The sequence below is a fragment of the Oncorhynchus gorbuscha genome, linkage group LG12 (genome assembly GCF_021184085.1).
Source record: "Oncorhynchus gorbuscha isolate QuinsamMale2020 ecotype Even-year linkage group LG12, OgorEven_v1.0, whole genome shotgun sequence".
Taxonomy (NCBI): Eukaryota; Metazoa; Chordata; class Actinopteri; order Salmoniformes; family Salmonidae; genus Oncorhynchus; species Oncorhynchus gorbuscha.
Genome location: NC_060184.1, coordinates 53,160,984 through 53,180,014, shown reverse-complemented (window position 1 = coordinate 53,180,014; position 19,031 = coordinate 53,160,984). Strand labels below are relative to the sequence as shown.

At 41.7% G+C, this 19,031-nt stretch overlaps 1 protein-coding gene across 1 annotated transcript in view; it reads right to left on the bottom strand.

Moving 5' to 3' along the window:
- The window catches only part of LOC123990191 (cadherin-10-like), a 60,612-nt gene that overhangs the window by 33,085 nt on the left and 8,496 nt on the right, over positions 1-19,031 (bottom strand). The window contains exon 3 of the mRNA XM_046290763.1: positions 2,722-3,016. Within this exon, the coding sequence (XP_046146719.1) occupies positions 2,722-3,016 (295 nt within the window). The remainder of the gene's footprint in view (positions 1-2,721; positions 3,017-19,031) is intronic.

The window sequence follows — 19,031 nt, the reverse complement described above, 5'->3', positions numbered from 1 at the left end:
GCCTTGACCTTGGACAAAGCCTTGTGAAAGCCTGTAGTGTCAATGACGTGTCCAAGGTATTTAACCATGGATTGGAAGAAAACACTTTTCTCCTTACAATCTCACAGTCCATAGTCCTTCAATCTCTGTAGTGTTGCATCCAAGTTCAGGAGATGATCCTTTTTGTTCCTTTCCAGTAACAAGGATGCCATCCAGGTAGCATTGGTCTTCTGGCAATCCACTCAGGGTCTGTTCCATCTCCTTTTGGAACAGCGCTAATGCTATTGTGATTCCGAACGGTACACGGCAATACCTGAAGAGCCCATTTTGCGTCAGAACTGTCAGCAGCTCTTTTGACATTTCTTCCACATGCATCCGCAACTAGGCTTGGTAGTGGTTTATTTAGCTTTTGACTGTCGGCTAAATTGATGAATGGTAGCAGATACTGTTCAGCGGACAACACAGGGTTAACTGTTACTTTCAAAAGTCTCCACATATCCTGATTCCACCATCCGTGTTAAGGACTGGTACGATGGGTGTCGCCCGTTCACTCACACTGACCGGCTCCAGGACTTTGTTTTTGACTAGAGCAGGGAATGTCAACTAGATTCAGCTGTGGGAAGAAAAACATTTATTGAGTGGATGGTCAGGGGGGCTAGAACATTATAAGATATTTGTCGACGTCAAATTGACCGCAAGAAGCTCAAACAGATAAAATATTTGACTAAAACATAATGATTTCAAAACTTGCCAAATTTGTATACAAACATGTCTATCTTATGTGTGGGAATACTGGGTAACAGAATATCATCATTAAAATCACATGGGGGTGATTTCCTGGTGTTTTTACAACTTTTTATTGCCAACAATATTTAAAAAAAATGTCCATCACTACTGGGATGTTAATATTTTTTTTCCTCAGAAAATATGGGGGGGGGGGGGGCAAACAAAACCCTGCCTGCTGGCCGCCAGTTGGGGAACCCTGGACTAGAGCGTCCAAGTCAGCCTCGACTTTTGGTCTGATAGCATAAGGTACCGGTCGTGTTTTCAGAAACTTTGGTTTGTTGTCTGGCTTAATGCTGAGTTTCACTCTAATATACAGTATTTCATGAAACCCAGCTCTCCATTAAATACTTCTCCATGTTTCTTTAAGATAGGCCTGTGTCTCCATGTGTCATTGTATGCACTGATGGCCAGTCCAGCATGATTTTCTCTAACCACAAACATCCCAGTAGTGATGGACAGTTTCCTTTCACAATATAGACTGGCATTTTTTCAGTTTATCCCTTTATCTGAACTGTGACCTCAGTGATGCTTCTCATGGTGACAGATTCACCTATGTAAGTCTTTAATATGATGTGTGCTGGCTGAAATGCAAGGTGTTCCAGTGTCTTTTTGTCCAACTGTGTCTGACACAAGAGATACAGCTGCCCGTGTCAATCTCTATATGCACCGGCTGCCCCTCTAGCAAGGGAGAGACATAGTAGCCGTGCAGCCCCCCAGCAACAGTCAGTATATTCAGTGTGACTTCCTCTTTCTAATTGGTCACTTGCTCAACAGCCTAAACATGTCTATTTTTCCCGTGTTGGAATATCTCTTTCTTGTTTTCAGTTTTACACGTTTTCTCTGAGCTCTTTTTGTTTCTGCCACCTCGTTCGACAGGGCCCTTTTTACCACAGACTCATCAATCTATGTCATTATGCCAGCAAGTAGACGCCTGATATCATGCTTTGACAAAGTGGAAGCATGTGCCTTGATTTCCCTCTCCTGATTTTCAGTTGCGACTTGGTGCACATTTCCTGATGAATCCAGCTGTTGAGCCTCTTTTGCAGCTATTCCCATGGACACACTGACTGTAATAGGTTTTGCAAAGGTCCGATTACTTTCAGTCAATAGCTCACATACTAGTCTGTCTCTAATGCTGTCATTTACAACATCAAACGCACAGTGCACTGATTTAATTTAGTGCACTATTTAATGCAGCAGCAAACACGTGTCTCTGATTCTCCCTATACCTGAGTCCTTCTGTGGAACCCTTCAGCAATAACTAGTGATTTGGTGAAAATGGTCCTCCCAGTATTTCCACAATATCTCCACACGTTGTGTTACCTTGCCTGTAGCAGACTGCGGAGGAAATTACATTTGTTTGGCCCCATAATACTAAATAATTTAGGCACAATTTTGTCCTCATCAATGTAATATGCAAGAACAAAATATTCAAACTGTTCTGTATATGAGCTCCACTGCTCAATACTTTCATCAAATGTTTCCAACAATTCCAGCCACAAATCCAGCCACTGTTAACCTCAACATCCTCTCTCTGGAATCAGTTAATGATTCCATCATTATGTGAACACGATAGTGACGATTATTTGCCATATTGGCAAATAGGTTTTTATTAAACTTGCAATTACACATTCTATTAATTTGTGGGCTCATAATTGGAAATGTATTCCAGTTTGCCCTTTTGCCTTTTTAAGGCTTTTTTGTATTTATGCCTACCTGCTTGTTCATCTATATTATCTTAATTAAGTTCAGTCTAATGAGGCAAAACCTTCACTAAAGATTCAACCTTCCACTATTACTTGTAGATTTTATGGTGTCAATGACATGATTTGATTTCCAGTTCATTATCTCTGCCTTTGTTAACTAAGTTTAAAAAATAATTGTCATTCACATTTCTTCATAGAAATACAGCACCACAAAAGGACCAGCTCAGACAATGCAGTTGTTTTTACTCACCTACATCTGACATCTCTGGGACACTGGCGAAATAGATGTCTTTTGAGAACTTTGGCTCATTGTCGTTGATGTCGTGGATCTTGATGTTAAATTCAGTATCAGCCTCCAGTGTCTTGTTGGTCCTCTTGTCCACCACCTTAGCGTGGAGTGTGTATATGGCCCTCTCCTCCCTGTCCAACCGCTTAGTGGCGTGAATGTCACCTGAGTTCTCATCTATTAGAAACAAGCTCCCCACCCCGTCTCCAGTTAGAATGTACTTCACGTTACCTTCCCCTCGGTCCATATTGGAATGCAGCTGTGGATAGAAAGAAGGAAAAACCATGTGAGAGATTTCTTTTGAGATGGAGAGAGCATTTAGCGTCAATCAGGAAATTCGAAATGTACAAAAAACTAAAATGGCAAGTACAGTTGGCAGGTTTATGTAAATAACAGATTCAACACTAAATTCAACATCTTTTTACATCTGCCTTGGATTAGTCTCTCTGGACAGATATTCATATACAGCCAAGCTAGCTATAATAATAATAATAATAATACACGCCATTTAGCAACTATCTTGAGAGTTTGATTATTGCTCACTATGTTGGCCTTGGATACATTCAATTCACAAACATTTGATTTCAGAGTTTATATACTCTTGGCTGACGATTACCATCCCTCACAATTTATTTACTTAATTTGGGAAATGGAAAAACAAGAATGCTAGCACAAGCATGTTAGCTCAGAGACTGAAAGGCAATCGTTCAATCGTTCTTGTTTGGATCTTATTTGGTTCTTGTATGGACCATATATTGCAACATAAATGGGCCTCACGGGTGGCACAGTGGTCTAAGGCAGTGCTAGCCGTACCACCAGAGATTCTGGGTTCGTGCACAGGCTCTGTCGCAGCCGGCCGCAACTGGGAGGCCCATGGGGCGGCGCACAAGTGTCGTCCGGGTTAGGGAGGGTTTGGCCATCAGGGATATCCTTGTCTCATCACGCACTAGTGTCTCCTGTGGCGGTGCAGTGCATGCTGACCAGGTCGCTAGGTGTACGGTGTTTCCTCTGACATATTGGTGTGGCTGGTTGTGTGTTGTGTCAAGAAACAGTGTGGCTTGGTTGGGTTGTGTTTCGGAGTACGCATGGCTCTCAACCTTCGCCTCTCCCGTGTCCGTACGGGCGTTGCGGTGATGAGACAAGACAGTAACTACTACCAATTGGGGAGAAAAAGGGGGTAAAATATATATATATATATATATATATATTTTTTTTTAACAGGAATGGTTGCTCAGAGACTGCTCTGTTTGGCACAGAACATCCATCTTGAATCTTGCATTCCAATGGATTCTTAGCAAAGTGAGTGTGTACTTAATGCTTCTTATCCTGCAATGCTTCTTATCTTAATTGTAACTTGCAAGTGGCCACACCGGGAGGCCGATGGGGCGGCGCACAAGTGTCGTCCAGGTTAGGGAGGGTTTGGCCATCAGGGATATCCTTGTCTCATCATGCACTAGTGTCTCCTGTGGCGGTGCAGTGCATGCTGACCAGGTCGTAGGTGTACAGTGTTTCCTTCAATATATTATTTTACCCCCTTACCCCCTTACCCCCCTTACCCCTTTTTCTCCCCAATTGGTAGTAGTTACTGTATATCGATATATTGAAGGTGTGCCCTGTCTGATCAAAATAATCATATTCTGTGGGTAATTTTAAGCGGACAACCCATGAGTCCTGTATTTGATGTTACAACACCCACATCAACATACCCCCACATAAAAAATACTATACTATTCACTCCAGTGTATTTGCAGATTTTAGTGTTTATATTATAATAGTATTTACAGTTAACTATAGAATGAATACTGTAGTATACTATAGTGTTTTTGCAGACAATACTGTAGTGTTTACTATAATGTTTTTGCTTTATTATGTGCAAGCTTTCTCCTAGAGGAATATTCAAAGTCCACAATTTCCATAATCTGTAGCTAGCTCACAATAGGTTCTATTCAAGTAGTTCAACATTCCTGCACTTTTCTATAATGTGTAGTGTACACAATATATGGTCTACTTGGCAAAAAAAAAGTCAAATCAAAAGCATGTTTCTCACTTATGGGTGACACAAATTGGGATATGGGGGAGGGGACAGGGTATATGGGGGAGGGGGCAGGGTATATGCTAGGTTTTACTGTAGTATTTAGTATAGTTAGAAAAGTTATGTGTTTTTGCACACTTTACTGTGGTATTTACAACAGTGTTTTATTTTGTGGCTACTACTGTAGTATTCCTACTACTGTAGTATTACTTTCCTGTGGTTTCCTTAAAATAAAACTTAAAAATCCAATTCACCCTTCTACTATCTAGAAGTCACCACTAGCCGGTCTCCGCCCAGTAGCCTGCCCTGAACTTAGTCACTGTTGCTAGTAGGCTACCACCCAGTACTCTACACTGCACCCTAGCGACTGCTGCCCTATGTATATATTTATTGAGCACTGGTCACTTTAATAATGTTTACATACTGTTTCACCCATTGCATATGTATATACTGCATTCTAGTCGAGGCTCATCCTATATCACTACTGATGTACACACCTTTTCTATTCATATACTGTCTTTACTGTCTATACACGCCATCATATATATATATATATATATATATATATATATATATATATATATATATATATAAATGCAGTACCAGTCAAACGTTTGGACACACCTACTCATTCAAGGGTTTTTCTTTAGACATCAAAACTATGAAATAACACATATGGAATCTTGTAGTTACCAGAAAAGCATTCTCTCAACCAGACAAAGCAACAAAACAAAGCATTCTCTCAACCAGCTCCATCTGGAATGCTTTTCTAACAGTCTTGAGGGAATTCCCGCATATGCTGCTTTTCCTTCACTCTGCGGTCCAACTCATCTCAAACCATCTCAATTGGGTTGAGATCATGCAATTGTGGAGGCCAGGTCATCTGATGCAGCACTCCGTCATTCTCCTTCTTGGTGAAATAGCCCTTACAGAGCCTGGAGGTGTGTTGGGTCATTGTCCTGTTGAAAAACAAATGAAAGTCCCACTAGTCGCAAACCAGGTGGGATGGCATATCGCTGCAGAATGCTGTCATAGACATGCTGGTTTGAATTTGAATTTGCCTTGAACTTTTAATAAATCTGCGACAGTATCACCAGCAAAGCACCGCCACACCATCACACCTCCTCCAACATGCTTCGTGGTGGCAACCACACATGCGAAGATCATCCGTTCACCTACTCTGCGTCTCAAAGACACAGCATTTGGAACAGAAAATCTCAAATTTGGACTCATCAGAACAAAGCATAGATATCCACTGGTCTAATGTCCATTGCTCGTGTTTCTTGGCAGGAGCAAGTATCCACTTCTTATTGGAGTCCTTTAGTAATGTTTGCTTTGCAGAGATTTGACCGTGAAGGCCTGATTACCGCAGTTTCCTGTTTCCTCTGAACAGTTGATGTTGAGATGTGTCTGTTACTTGAACTCTGTGAAGCATTTATTTGGGATGCGATCTGAGGTGCAGTTAACTCAAATTAACTTATCCTCTGCAGCAGAGGCAATTCTGGGTCTTCCTTTCCTGTGGTGGTCCTCATGAGAGTCAGTCTCTTTATAGTGCTTAATGGTTTTTGCATCTGCACTTGAAGAAACTTTCAAAGTTCTTAAGATTTTCCGCATTGACAAACCTTCGTCTTAAATTAATGATGGACTGTCATTTATTTTTGCTTATTTGAGCTGTTCTTGCCACAAATGCCATCCTGGATGAGCTGCACTACCTGAGCCACTTGTGTGGATTGTATACTCCGTCTGCTCAAACGGTCAGAAACAGACTCCATGAGGGTTGTATGAGGGCCCGACGTCTACAGGTGGGGGTTGTGCTCACAGCCCAACACCGTGCAGGATGTTTGGCATTTGCCAGAGAACACCAAGATTGGCAAATTCGCCACTGGCGCCCTGTGCTCTTCACAGATGAAAGCTGGTTCACACTGAGCACATGTGACAGACGTGACAGAGTCTGGAGACGCCGTGGAGAACGTTCTGCTGCCTGCAACATCCTCCAGCATGACTGGTTTGGCGGTGGGTCAGTCATGGTGTGGGGTGGCATTTCTTTGGGGGGCCGCACAGCCCTCCATGTGCTCGCCAGAGTTTGCCTGACTGCCATTAGGTACCGTGATGAGATCCTCAGACCACTTGTGAGACCATATGCTGGTGCGGTTGGCCCTGGCTTCCTCCTAATGCAAGACAATGCTAGACCTCATGTGGCTGGAGTGTGTCAGCAGTTCCAGCAAGAGGAAGGCATTGATGCTATGGACTGGCCCGCCCGTTCCCCAGACCTGAATCCAATTGAGCACATCTGGGACATCATGTCTCCATTGCACCACAGACTGTCCTGGAGTTGGAGGATGCTTTAGTCCAGGTCTGGGAGGAGATCCCTCAGGAGACCATCCGCCACCTCATCAGGAGCATGCCCAGGCATTGTAGGGGGGTCATACAGGCACGTGGAGGCCACACATACTACCGAGCCTAATTTTGACTTGTTTTAAGGACATTACATCAAAGTTGGATCAGCCTGTAGTGTGGTTTTCCACTTTAATTTTGAGTGGGACTCCAAATCCAGACCTCCATGGGTTGATAAATTTGATTTCCATTGATAATTTGTGTGTGATTTTGTTGTCAGCACATTCAACTATGTAAAGAAAAAGTATTTAATAAGAATATTTCATTCATTCAGATCTAGGATGTGTTATTTTAGTGTTCCCTTTATGTTTTGAGCAGTGTATATTCTGGACTCTGACATTGCTCATTCAGATATTTCTTGATTTTCATTATTTTATTATAATTTATTTGTGTGTTTTTTTATGTTGTTCGGTATTACTTCGCTGATGGGGGCTAGAAGCAGAGGCATTTCGCTGCACCTATGATAACATCTGCAAGATTTGATTTGAGTTCAGATCATGGAATTCTGAACACATCATGCTTCTACGCCTACATTTAAATGTGTCTATGGCGTTATATTTACATGCCAGGATGCTTAGGTAAAATATGATAATAGCAAAACAACAACTTAATGACAGCAGCTAGCTAACTGTTGTAACCCAATAACCTCTATAGCTAGCCAGGAAGCTAGCTAGCAAAGTTAAAGGGATTGCAAACAGGTTAGCATAACCATCTATATACTGTATCTAGCCTAACAAACTTTTGTTTTTCTAAATATTAGCTAACCGGATAGCATTTATAAGACCAGCAAAAACATGAATCATACATTAGGAAGGTATTTCCGGGGTGGCAGGGTAGCCTAGTGGTTAGAGTGTTGGACTAGTAACCGCAAGGTTGTGAGTTCAAACCCCCAAGCTGACATGGCACAAATCTGTCGTTCTGCCCCTGAACAGGCAGTTAACCCACTGTTCCCAGGCTGTCATTGAAAATAAGAATGTGACTTGCCTGGTTAAATAAAGGTACAATGAAAAAAAAATGTTACAATGAAAAGGTGCCTCTCACTCCCAAATAGGGGAAATCATTGCATCACAAGAACACAATACAACATATATTCTTGTACTTTTGTTTCTGCTAAGTTTGGTCCAATGTACCATCTAAGTGCGTCTTTCTAGACTATTCATCGTCTTGAAATAAATTAGCATTACTTCAAGTAACTATGATGAGTGACTGGCTTTAAGCATTACTGCACTGCTGATACTACAGTGTCATAGGCTTATATTTAGCACTATATCTCATGGGCCATCACATCCTAAGTGACAAGCAGTGAGGGACACAGCATCATAATATTCATGAATATTAATATCAACACACTGAGGGAGAAACTCATTATTTTCTGCAATCTGAAAACCAGGATCAACAACAATGCAACTTTGGGAAGAAAGTGAGAAATATGCAAATGGAACCTATTCCATATTTAGTGCACAGCACTGGTGAAAAGTAGGAATAAGGTTACATTTTGGGACGCTGATTATGAATACAGCTACAGTTTGAATAGTTTTACTCCTGATGTTCATTGCTAAACATTGAAGAATATGATAAGCCAATATAATAATTCAACATAAAATGTACAGTGGCTACTCTTCAATTGTGTACAGAATCTCCTAAAGTACTTTGTTTTTACCCAGTGTTCTTTACTTTCCCACTGCACATTCCGCTGATGACTCTTGCAGTCTGTTTGTGTCCCAATTGGCACCCTGTTCCCTACATTTTGACTACTTCTGACCAGGGATATTTGGGACATATGGTATGCTTCTCAGACTCAATTGTTAACCCCAATAAGAGAGAGAATTGACATAAAGAAAACAAAGAGGAGACCATCAAATGGAAGGGAAGAGAGAACTCCATACAATGGAGCCATGCTGTCAGGTCTGCCAGCTAATTGGAGTTTGACAGTCGTCAGACAACACAGGACTCGGGGATTTACTATATACCTGCTAGCACTTATTGAATTAGACAAGTCAGAAAATACACAACACGCTCAGACGGTAAACACTAAAAGGTAATTATTGGAGGTCCGTTTATGGGCAATCTCACAAGCCACAGTGTAATCCGCTGTTTACAGAACACTGTCTGTCTGCCAGTCTGGATAACTGGCAGGCAGGCACACTAGTATGGACAATATACCCCTGTGCTGCATGTATTCATGCAGTATTATTGAGTCCAGTGATTTATGCAGATTTATACAGTCGATTCATGCAAAATTTGAATCTATTCATGCAGTATTATGAAATGTATTAATTAAGTATTATACAGTCAATTCTTGCAGCAGTATGGAATCGAATCATGCAATTCATGCAGTATTATTGATTAATCTAGTAGTATAGAGTCGATCCATGGATCCATGAGTAAAATAAGTGACAAAAGTATGAATTGCTATGATATTTCCTATCTATGACCTAATGCCCCACATAGGCTATGCAGACACTGTAGTTTTTATGAACTTGTCCTTCAGAAATGCAATATTGTTTAATGAGTTTGGCAACAAAATAGAATACATATAATTCAATATGGATGCATTGAATGTGATTCGAGGTAGGCACAGATAACTAACATACAGTATTGTATTTGCCTAAGTAAGGCTTGCCCTCTTGTGTTATCCATCAAAATTATCTCCAGCATCCTATTCTAGTACATGTGAAAGATGATACTACAACAATAAAAATAGAGTTCCCTGCGCGTGCGAATTGTTGTCCAACCCCAAACCTTTACATACTGGCGTTTACCTCAGCTCATTGGCTATCTACCCAGCTAGATTTCAAGAAGATCAGTGGTCATTGGGCAGAAATATAGTCAATCAATGAAGCTTCGCTAAAATTATTGGTGGTTCAGGTAGTCATTTATCGTTGTCTTCAAATCAGCTCACTTCGGTCAATTCTCCCAGCAAAAAAACAAATGTTGTTTGACTGTGTTGCGAACATCAAGAGGAATGCACGGAAACCCACCATGACTATATAAACGATTGTTTACATGGGTGAATCACGCTGAATGCTCCGTAAAAAAATGATAGAGATGGAATTCCCGGCACAAATAGTTTACAAAATGTTTAGATTTAGGCTATAAAAATGGATTTTATCAAAGAAAACGGCACTTCATTTGATCAATGGGATACTCAGGAAGAGAAATAAGAGTGAGATATCAGAACGTAAGTCATAATTTTACCTTCAGATGTGAAAGTCTAAAAACTGTCATGGCGGAAAATGTTTCTGTTCTTGATTGCTCTTCTCAAACAAAAGCATGGGATCTGTTCTCTGTAATAGCTATTTTAAATTGGAAAACGTAGTTTGATTTCCAATATTCTAATCTTTTGAAGGGTGTAAGACACTTGCATTTTCAAGAATGTTTAATGTTACGAAATTGTATTTTTAGTTGTCATTCTGAAATTTTCCATGATGTTGGTCTCTGTACGGGGGCAGCAGCCATACGTGGACCCCACTTCACCATAGTTTTTGTCCGCCTTCAAGTGCAGTCACAAAAACCATCAAGCGCTATAATGAAACTGGCTCTTAATGAGGACCGCCACAGGAAAGGAAGACCCAGAGTTACCTCTGCTGAAGAGGGTAAATTCATTAGTTACCAGCCTGCGTGAATCAGGCCTTCACAGTCATTACTGAAAATAAACCACTTCTAAAGGACACCATTAAGAATAAGACACTTGCTTGGGTCAAGAAACACGAGCAATGGACATTAGACCGGTGGAAATCTGCCGTTTGGTCTAATGTGTCCAAATTTGATATTTTTGGTTCCACCACTTTGTCTTTGTGAGAAGTAGAGTAGGTGAACGGATGATCTCTGCAATGTGTTGTTCCCACCCGTAAATTATGGAGGAGGAGGTGTGATGGCGTGGGGGTGCTTTGCTGGTGACACCCTCAGTGATTTAATTAGTAGTCAATGCACACTGAAACAGCATGGCTCCCACAGCAGTTTGCAGTGATACGCCATCTCATCTGGTTTGCATTTAGTGGGACTATAATTTGTTTTTCAACAGGACAATGACTCAACACACCTCCAGGCTCTGTAGGGGCTATTTTCCAAGAAGGAGAGTGATGGAGTGCTGCATCAGATGACCTGGTCTCCACAATCACATGACCTCAACCCAAATTGAGATGGTTTGGAATGAGTTGGACCACAAAGTGAAGGAAACACAGCCAACTAGTGCTCAGAATATGTAGTTTCTTTGTTCTACGCTTCAGCTCTACCCAACCCCTGCCATCTTTCTCTTTAATAATACAATCCATTTTTATTTATATTTGCCATGTATTTTTCAACTGTGCTGTGATGTTTCACAAAAGTTCTGAACCGTTCTATTCGTCTCCACAGATTGTATTTTAAAGGTTTTTTTTTTGCAAAAAGTTATTATATTCTTGATTAATTTGACTATTACTTTTCATATCATCCAGCAGTGCTACAGTGGGGAGAACACATTTGATACACTGCCGATTTTGCAGGTTTTCCTACTTAAAAAGCACGTAGAGGTCTGTCATTTTTATCATAGGTACACTTCAACTGTGAGAGACAGAATCTAAAGTCCATAAAATCACATTTGTATGATTTTTAAGTAATTTGCATTTTATTGCATGACAAAAGTATTTGATACATCCGAAAAGCAGAACTTAATATTTGGTACAGAAACCTTTGTTTGCAATTACAGAGATCAGACGTTTCCTGTAGTTCTTGACCAGGTTTGCACACACTGCAGCAGGGATTTTGGTCCACTCCTCCATTCAGACCTTCTCCAGATCTTTCAGGTTTCAGGGCTGTCGCTGGGCAATACGGACTTTCAGCTCCCTCCAAAGATTTTCTATTGGGTTCAGGTCTGGAGACTGGCTAGGCCACTCCAGGAACGTGAGATGCTTCCTACGGAGCCACTCCTTAGTTGCCCTGGCTGTGTGTTTCAGGTCGTTGTAATGCTGGAAGACCCAGCCACGACCCATCTTCAATGCTCTTACTGAGGGAAGGAGGTTGTTGGCCAAGAACTCGCGATACATGGCCCCATCCATCCTCCCCTCAATACGGTGCAGTCGTCCTGTCCCCTTTGCAGAAAAGCAACTCTAAAGAATGATGTTTCCACCTCAATGCTTCACAGTTGGGATGGTGTTCTTGGGGTTGTACTCGTCCTTCTTCCTCCAAACACGGCGAGTGGAGTTTAGACCAAAAAGCTCTATTTTTGTCTCATCAGACCACATGACCTTCTCCCATTCCTCCTCTGGATCATCCAGATGGTGATTGGCAAACTTCAGACAGGCCTGGACATGCGCTGGCTTGAGCAGGGAGCCTTTGCGGGCGCTGCAAGATTTTAATCCATGACGGCGTAGTGTGTTACTAATGGTTTTCTTAGGCTGTGGTCCCAGCTCTCTTCAGGTCATTGACCAGATCCTGCCATGTAGTTCTGGGCTGATCCCTGAACTTCCTCATGATCATTGATGCCCCACGAGGTGAGATCTTGCTTGGAGCCCCAGACCGAGGGTAAATGACCGTCATCTTGAACTTTTCCATTTTCTAATAATTGCACCAACAGTTGTTGCTTTCTCACCATGCTGCTTGCCTATTGTCCTGTAGCCCATCCCAGCCTTGTGCAATTCTACAATTTTAACCCTCATGTCCTTACACAGCTCTCTGGTCTTGGCCATTGTGGAGACGTTGGAGTCTGTTTGATTGAGTGTGTGGATAGGTGTCTTTCATACAGGTAACGAGTTCAAACAGGTGCAGTTAAGGACAACAAAGTCAAGGTATTGGAGTGGCTATTACAAAGCCCTGACCTTAATCCTATAGAAAATGTATGGGCAGAACTTTAAAAGCGTGTGTGAGCAAGGAGGCCTTCAAACCTGACTCAGTTACACTAGCTCTGTCAGGAGGAATGGGCCAAAATTCCCCCAATTTATTGTGGGAAACTTGTGGAAGGCTACCCAAAACATTTGACCCAAGTTAAACGATTTAAAGGCAATTCTACCAAATACACTCAATTGGTATGTAATCATCTGACCCACTGGGAATGTGATTAACGAAATAAAACATTCTCTCTACTATTATTAACATTTCACATTCTTAACATAAAATGGTGATCCTAACTGACCTAAGACAGGGAATTTTTACGAGGATTAAATGTCAGGAATTGTGAAGAAAAAAAACTTTCTGATCAGTTAGTTATTTAAATGGACACAATTTTTCGCTTTTCTTTTGAAAACAAGGAAATTTTATAACTGTAGTGTATGTCTTTTTTACATAAGTATTCAAACCCTTTACTCAGAACTTTGTTGAAGCACCTTTGGCAGCGATTACAACCTTTAATCTTTTTGGGAGTGACGCTTGAAGCTTGGAAAATATTCTTCCATTCTTCTCTGTAGATCCTCTCAAGCTCTGTCATGTTGGATGGGGAGAAATGCTGCACAGCTATATTCAGCTCTGGCTTGGAGTTGACGGACATTCAGGACATTCAGAGACTTGCCCCAAAGCAAATACTGCAATATAACTTAGAGGCCTCAGTTGCTTAGTTCAACTGTCGTACCCAACCAGAACCCAAAATATACGCTAGTTTTACACCAATGTTTGTGAACAACGTAAGTGTAAGCAAAACTGTATAGCCTCAAAACATGGTTATCACTATACATTTGATATACTGGATGGTCAGTCTTTGCATCCATAGCCCTATGAAATTTCTCTAGCCCCATCCCTTAGCTTCTTCGCATAAAAAAGGGCTGGGAGAAGGCTTTCTTATTGTTTCAATGAACAATTCTAGCTTTAAGTCCCCTTGCACAAACACAGAGGAATAGTCAGTAAAGCAGCAAAGTCATTGGCAATTCTTGTCAGGTCTCTAGTGAGCATTGTTTAGTGCTGCAGAGGGGAGATAGGAAAATAGAGCCCCAAACGGATACAGAATAATTATATTCTCTCTCTCTCTTTATTGTTAGTTGTCCTTGTTCTCCAGGATTATACACATTCAGTAGTGTTTTTTCAGTTTCTTCAATTTTTCCTATGATCAGCACAGTGCTCAGGGGAACTGGAGAGCGGCAGCGTTTGTTTACAAAGCATCACAGACTACCAAGAGGTTAAAGGGGTTTTGTCCACATCAATAGCTGGGATGGAACAGCTTTTTATGTGAGTCACTGCACCCCTACAGAAAGAAACTCCAGACACAAGCCTTCTGATTGCATTGCATTGCAAGTGTTCACACTTCAGAGCCATACTGAACAAGTATGCCCCTCCACGAGGACAAGGCTTGTTAAATACCCTCCCTCATGCTAATGGCTGTCTGAAATGGCTCGCTGAAGATCAGGTGATAGTGAATCAGCAACGCCAAGGGGCGTGTCTCGTGGAGTTTGACAAAAACACCCATGGCCCATTTTCATAATGCTGATTTAGTATCAGGTCCCCCGTCCATGTAATTATATTCATTGATTATCACCTCAAAGGAAAAACTGATCTTAAATCAGCAGTCCTACTTTGAGACACTTCGTGAATTTGGGCCATTCTATGCACGGTATATAGTTCACCTTGAAGAGAAGCCATTTCAGCACCATGTACAGTTCCACCCTGTAGTCATCAGTATAATCCTTTATGACATACAGTATGTATAATGAGCCCTAAAAGCATGTCATATATTATGCAGTGTTAATTTTGGCGGCTATTTTAGATTTAGTTTTAGGCTTAAAATACCTTTTGGTTTTAGTCACATTTTCGTCATTTCAGCCTTCGTCTAGTTTGAGTCACAGCAATTAGCCACATGACAGTCCGTGCATTTTTTTCTATTAAATAATAGGCTACCTCTAACTTCCATCATGTGCATATTCAGATAGCCTTGTCCAAGTAGGCCTTTTAACCTTTTACATTTTAGTAATTTACCAGACGCTCTTATCCAGAGCGACATACAGTTAGTGCATTCATCTTAAAATAGGACAACCACATCACAGTCATAGTAAATCCTCAATAAAGTAGCTATCAGCAAAGACAAAGCTAGTCAGGGGTGAAGAAAAGTCAAGTTCTAGTGTTCATTCACAAAATGCTGTTTTAGGGGGTGGGTGCTATGGGAAGCTGGTTCCACCATTGGAGTGCCAGGACGGAGAAGAGCTTGGACTGGGCTGAGTGGGCGATGCCCTCTCATAGTGCTAAGAGACCAGAGGTGGCAGAACGAAGTGCTCGGGTTGGGTGTAGGGTTTGAGCATAGCTTGAAGGTAGGGAGGGGCTGTTCCTCTTGCTGCTCCATAAGCAAGTACCATAGTCTCGTAGTGGATGTGAGCTTCGACTGGAAGCCGGTGGAGTGTGCGGAGGAGCAGGGTGACATGAGACAACTTGGGAAGGTTGAACACCAGGCAGGCTGCAGCATTCTGGATAAATTGCAGGGGTTTGATGGCACAAGTGGGGAGCCCAACCAACAGTGAGTTGCAGTACTCCACCTGGGATTAGTGCCTGGATTAGGACCTGCTCCACTACCTTTGTGAGGTTGGTTCGAACTATACGGATGTTGTAGAACATCAACTTGCAGGAGTGAGTCACTGCTTTGATTTCTTCAGAGAACAGCAGGGTGTTTTCCAGGGTCACGCCAAGGTTCTTTGCACTCTGGGAGGGAGACACTGTAGAGTTGCAACCGTAATGGATAGGCCTTTGAGTAGGCAGGCTTTACCGGGTGGAAGAGCAGCTCTGTCTTGTCGTGGTTGATCGTGAGGTGGTGGGCCGACATTCAAGCTGAGATATCTGCCAGGCATGCAGAGATGTGTATCACCTTCTGAGTGTCAGAAGGGGGAAGGAGAAAAGTGGCTTAGTGTCATCCTCATTGTATGATAGGAGAAATCTAGTGAGGATATGTCGGAGCCGAGTGACTTGGTGTAGAGAGTGAAGAGGGCCTAGAATCGAGCCCTGGGGTACACCAGTTGTGAGAGTATGTGGTACAGACACCTGATGGGTGATAGATAAGAACAATGTTAGTTTGAGTCGACAAGTGACAGTGACAGCATGGAAATCAAATTAGGAGATGGACAGGAGAGAGGGAAATAATGTAATATCTCCACTTAGGAGAAATTAGTAGCACTGCGCCACCTCCGCAATGACCAGATGCTCTCTGTTAATGACAGAAAACATAGTCAGATGAAGAGAGAGCAGCTGGAGCAGCAGTGTTCTCTGGGGTGATCCATGTCTCCTTCAGGGCCCGAAAGTCAAGGGACTGAAATGCAGCATAGGCTGAGATTAATTTAGCGTTCTTGACCGCAGTTCGGCAGTTCTAAACGCTGCCAGAGACCAGGAATTCCACATGGATTGTGCTTGCAGGGTACACTAAATTAGACGGGTTGCAGCCAAGGGGGGGGGTCTGAAAAGTCTACATGTAGAGGAGGAAACTGAGATAGAAAACAGACAGTTGCAAAAGAGCAAAATTAGATATTCTGAAAATCACTAGGTAAGATACTCAAGTAAGATTGGTGTGGAGCCTTTCTCTCTTTCCTTCCTCAAATAACTCTGCAGAACCATCGCTGTTTCGTTGACGGTCTTAGTTTTGCGACACAACCACCGCTGAGGAAACAGAGGAGACTGAAGTACAAATACTAATTGCTAAATGCCTCGAAAAGGTGAAGAGCACACCTCCCGGTACTAATTGCTGATTTCCTAGGAGAGGAGAAACCACTCCCCCTCCAATAAAGCCACTGATTATAAAAACAATAAGTCACAAATTGCCCTGTCCCTTAATCCTGGTTAATGTGTCAACAATCATCTGCAAGTTAATAGCATTCAGCAGTTCACAACACCAAGTAGGCTACTAGGAAGATAGGTAGAACTTTAAAGCAGATTGCCTTGTATACCTTATCTTGCAACATTGATATTATGGCAGATTGTAACCAATACCAACCATAATTAACCATTTAGGCTATAATAAAGCCTTGGCTGCAGGTTAAACAATTAACAGCTCTGATTTTCTCCATCATGGCCATCAAGGAGGGCTAAATTATAGGGGTGTCCTTGAAAAGGGGAGAATTGAATTTAAGCTTTCCAAAAATTCCAGAAGTACTGTATTAATGTATTTAACAAATTCAACAAATATTCAACAAATAGCATTTGTTTTTCCGATAGGAAAAACACAACCACAACTAGCATTTGCAGACCATGGCGCCAGAGTGGCAACACAGATGAATGAATAACAGAACACATGGGGAAATAGAGATTCCAGTGTGCTCAAATCAAAAATAGCCTACTTGAAAGAAAGAGAGAGTAAACATTATTGTTTCAGGTTGAGGTTAGTTACATGTGAAGGGTCTTGGCTCCGCATCAGTTTAAAAGACTGACGAATGACTCACGTGACAGCCTGAGAGCAGTGTTAGAGCTGGGCAGAATCAGATCACAAGACTGAAAGATATCAGTTCTGCAACTGAGAGGATTGCATCAACTTTTCTGCATTCATGCGTACTAATGATTGGACAAAACAAATGTTATCGTCATAGTTTTAGTCAGGAAAAATAGGTTGTTGACAATATTTTTTTGTCATAGTCATTGTTGACAAAAAGAACACTGATACAATGGTTTAGTAACTATTAGTTGTTAGGATGTGCCCAGAACCTCACACCGCTTTCATATTAGACACACTTACATACATTATTTAATGTTTCTTATTTATTTAAACAATAATTATTATTCAACATGTCCTCACGTAGGATTTGAACTGACAACCTCTTTGTTCACTGCCTTCTGATCTTCCTGCTATGCCGACATATCTGTGTCAATAACTGATTTCAGCTCTATTCCTAGACTTTGGACTTTGTTAAAAATACACTCAAGAAAAACTATTATAATATCATAGTGATTCAGGATTAATATCGAAAATATAATAGTATGCCCCACCAACATTAGACAACTACACAGAAAACACTCACATTGCTTAAATAGGTCAATTAAATCAATGACAGTCAGATTAACTGATAACTAAAATAGCAGTGCAAATGGCACTCTTTTGCTATGTGCAGAGATGTAGTTTAGGTATTGAATCTGTATATTGAGTTCTGAAAAAGCTACCGACTTTGTGGCACAGCAAAACATTTGCCATTTCACATGTGAAACTTGATTGGATGTGAAATAAATAAGCCCAGCTTGGTGCTGGGCCTTTAAGTGCCTGTCCTTATGCCCAAGCTTTTCACCGCTCCTTCTCACAGACAACAATTCCAGAGTGAAGCTGATGGAATTAGCAATAGCAATCAACACTAGCTTCTTCAGTAAAGCCAGCGTGTGGGTGTTTTTTTTCTCCCCCTTTATTTATTGCGGCCTCATGTCATCCTGGCAGTTTGATTGTGAATGATATTGGACACCGGGTGAGTCGATGGCCAGCGCATGTGATTGCTGTCATGCCAGGAAACTTGCCAGTATGCCAGCCAGTGACCATCAAAGAGTCAGGAAGAAAGCCAGAATGGAGCAGTCACTGACAACATCAGTGGATAGCCTCAATGGATAGCCGGGACTGTTTTGTTGCCTCATCACGTATAACACAGTGAAGTGAAATATCATTGGCCTGGCTTGATTGATTCATAATTTCTCTCCAACACCCCCTTTCCCTCCATCTTTTTATTTTTGTTGTTCTCTCCATTGCGTCAGGACAATGCTATCTGCCAAGCTGGTAGTCATATCCTTTTACTCCACCCTGTACAGTGACACTTGTTTACACTTGAGAATGAGGCATGTGATGAAAGCCAGCTTCCTCTGAGAAAATAGGCTTTCGACAGTCATCTTGTTCCCCTCCCTCAGGATGATAAATGTAGCGTCATCTCTAGCACTGTGACTAGCTCTCTTTTTAGCACTAACATTGATGGCTTGACAAGTCGCTCCTCTGATCTAAAGTAGGGGG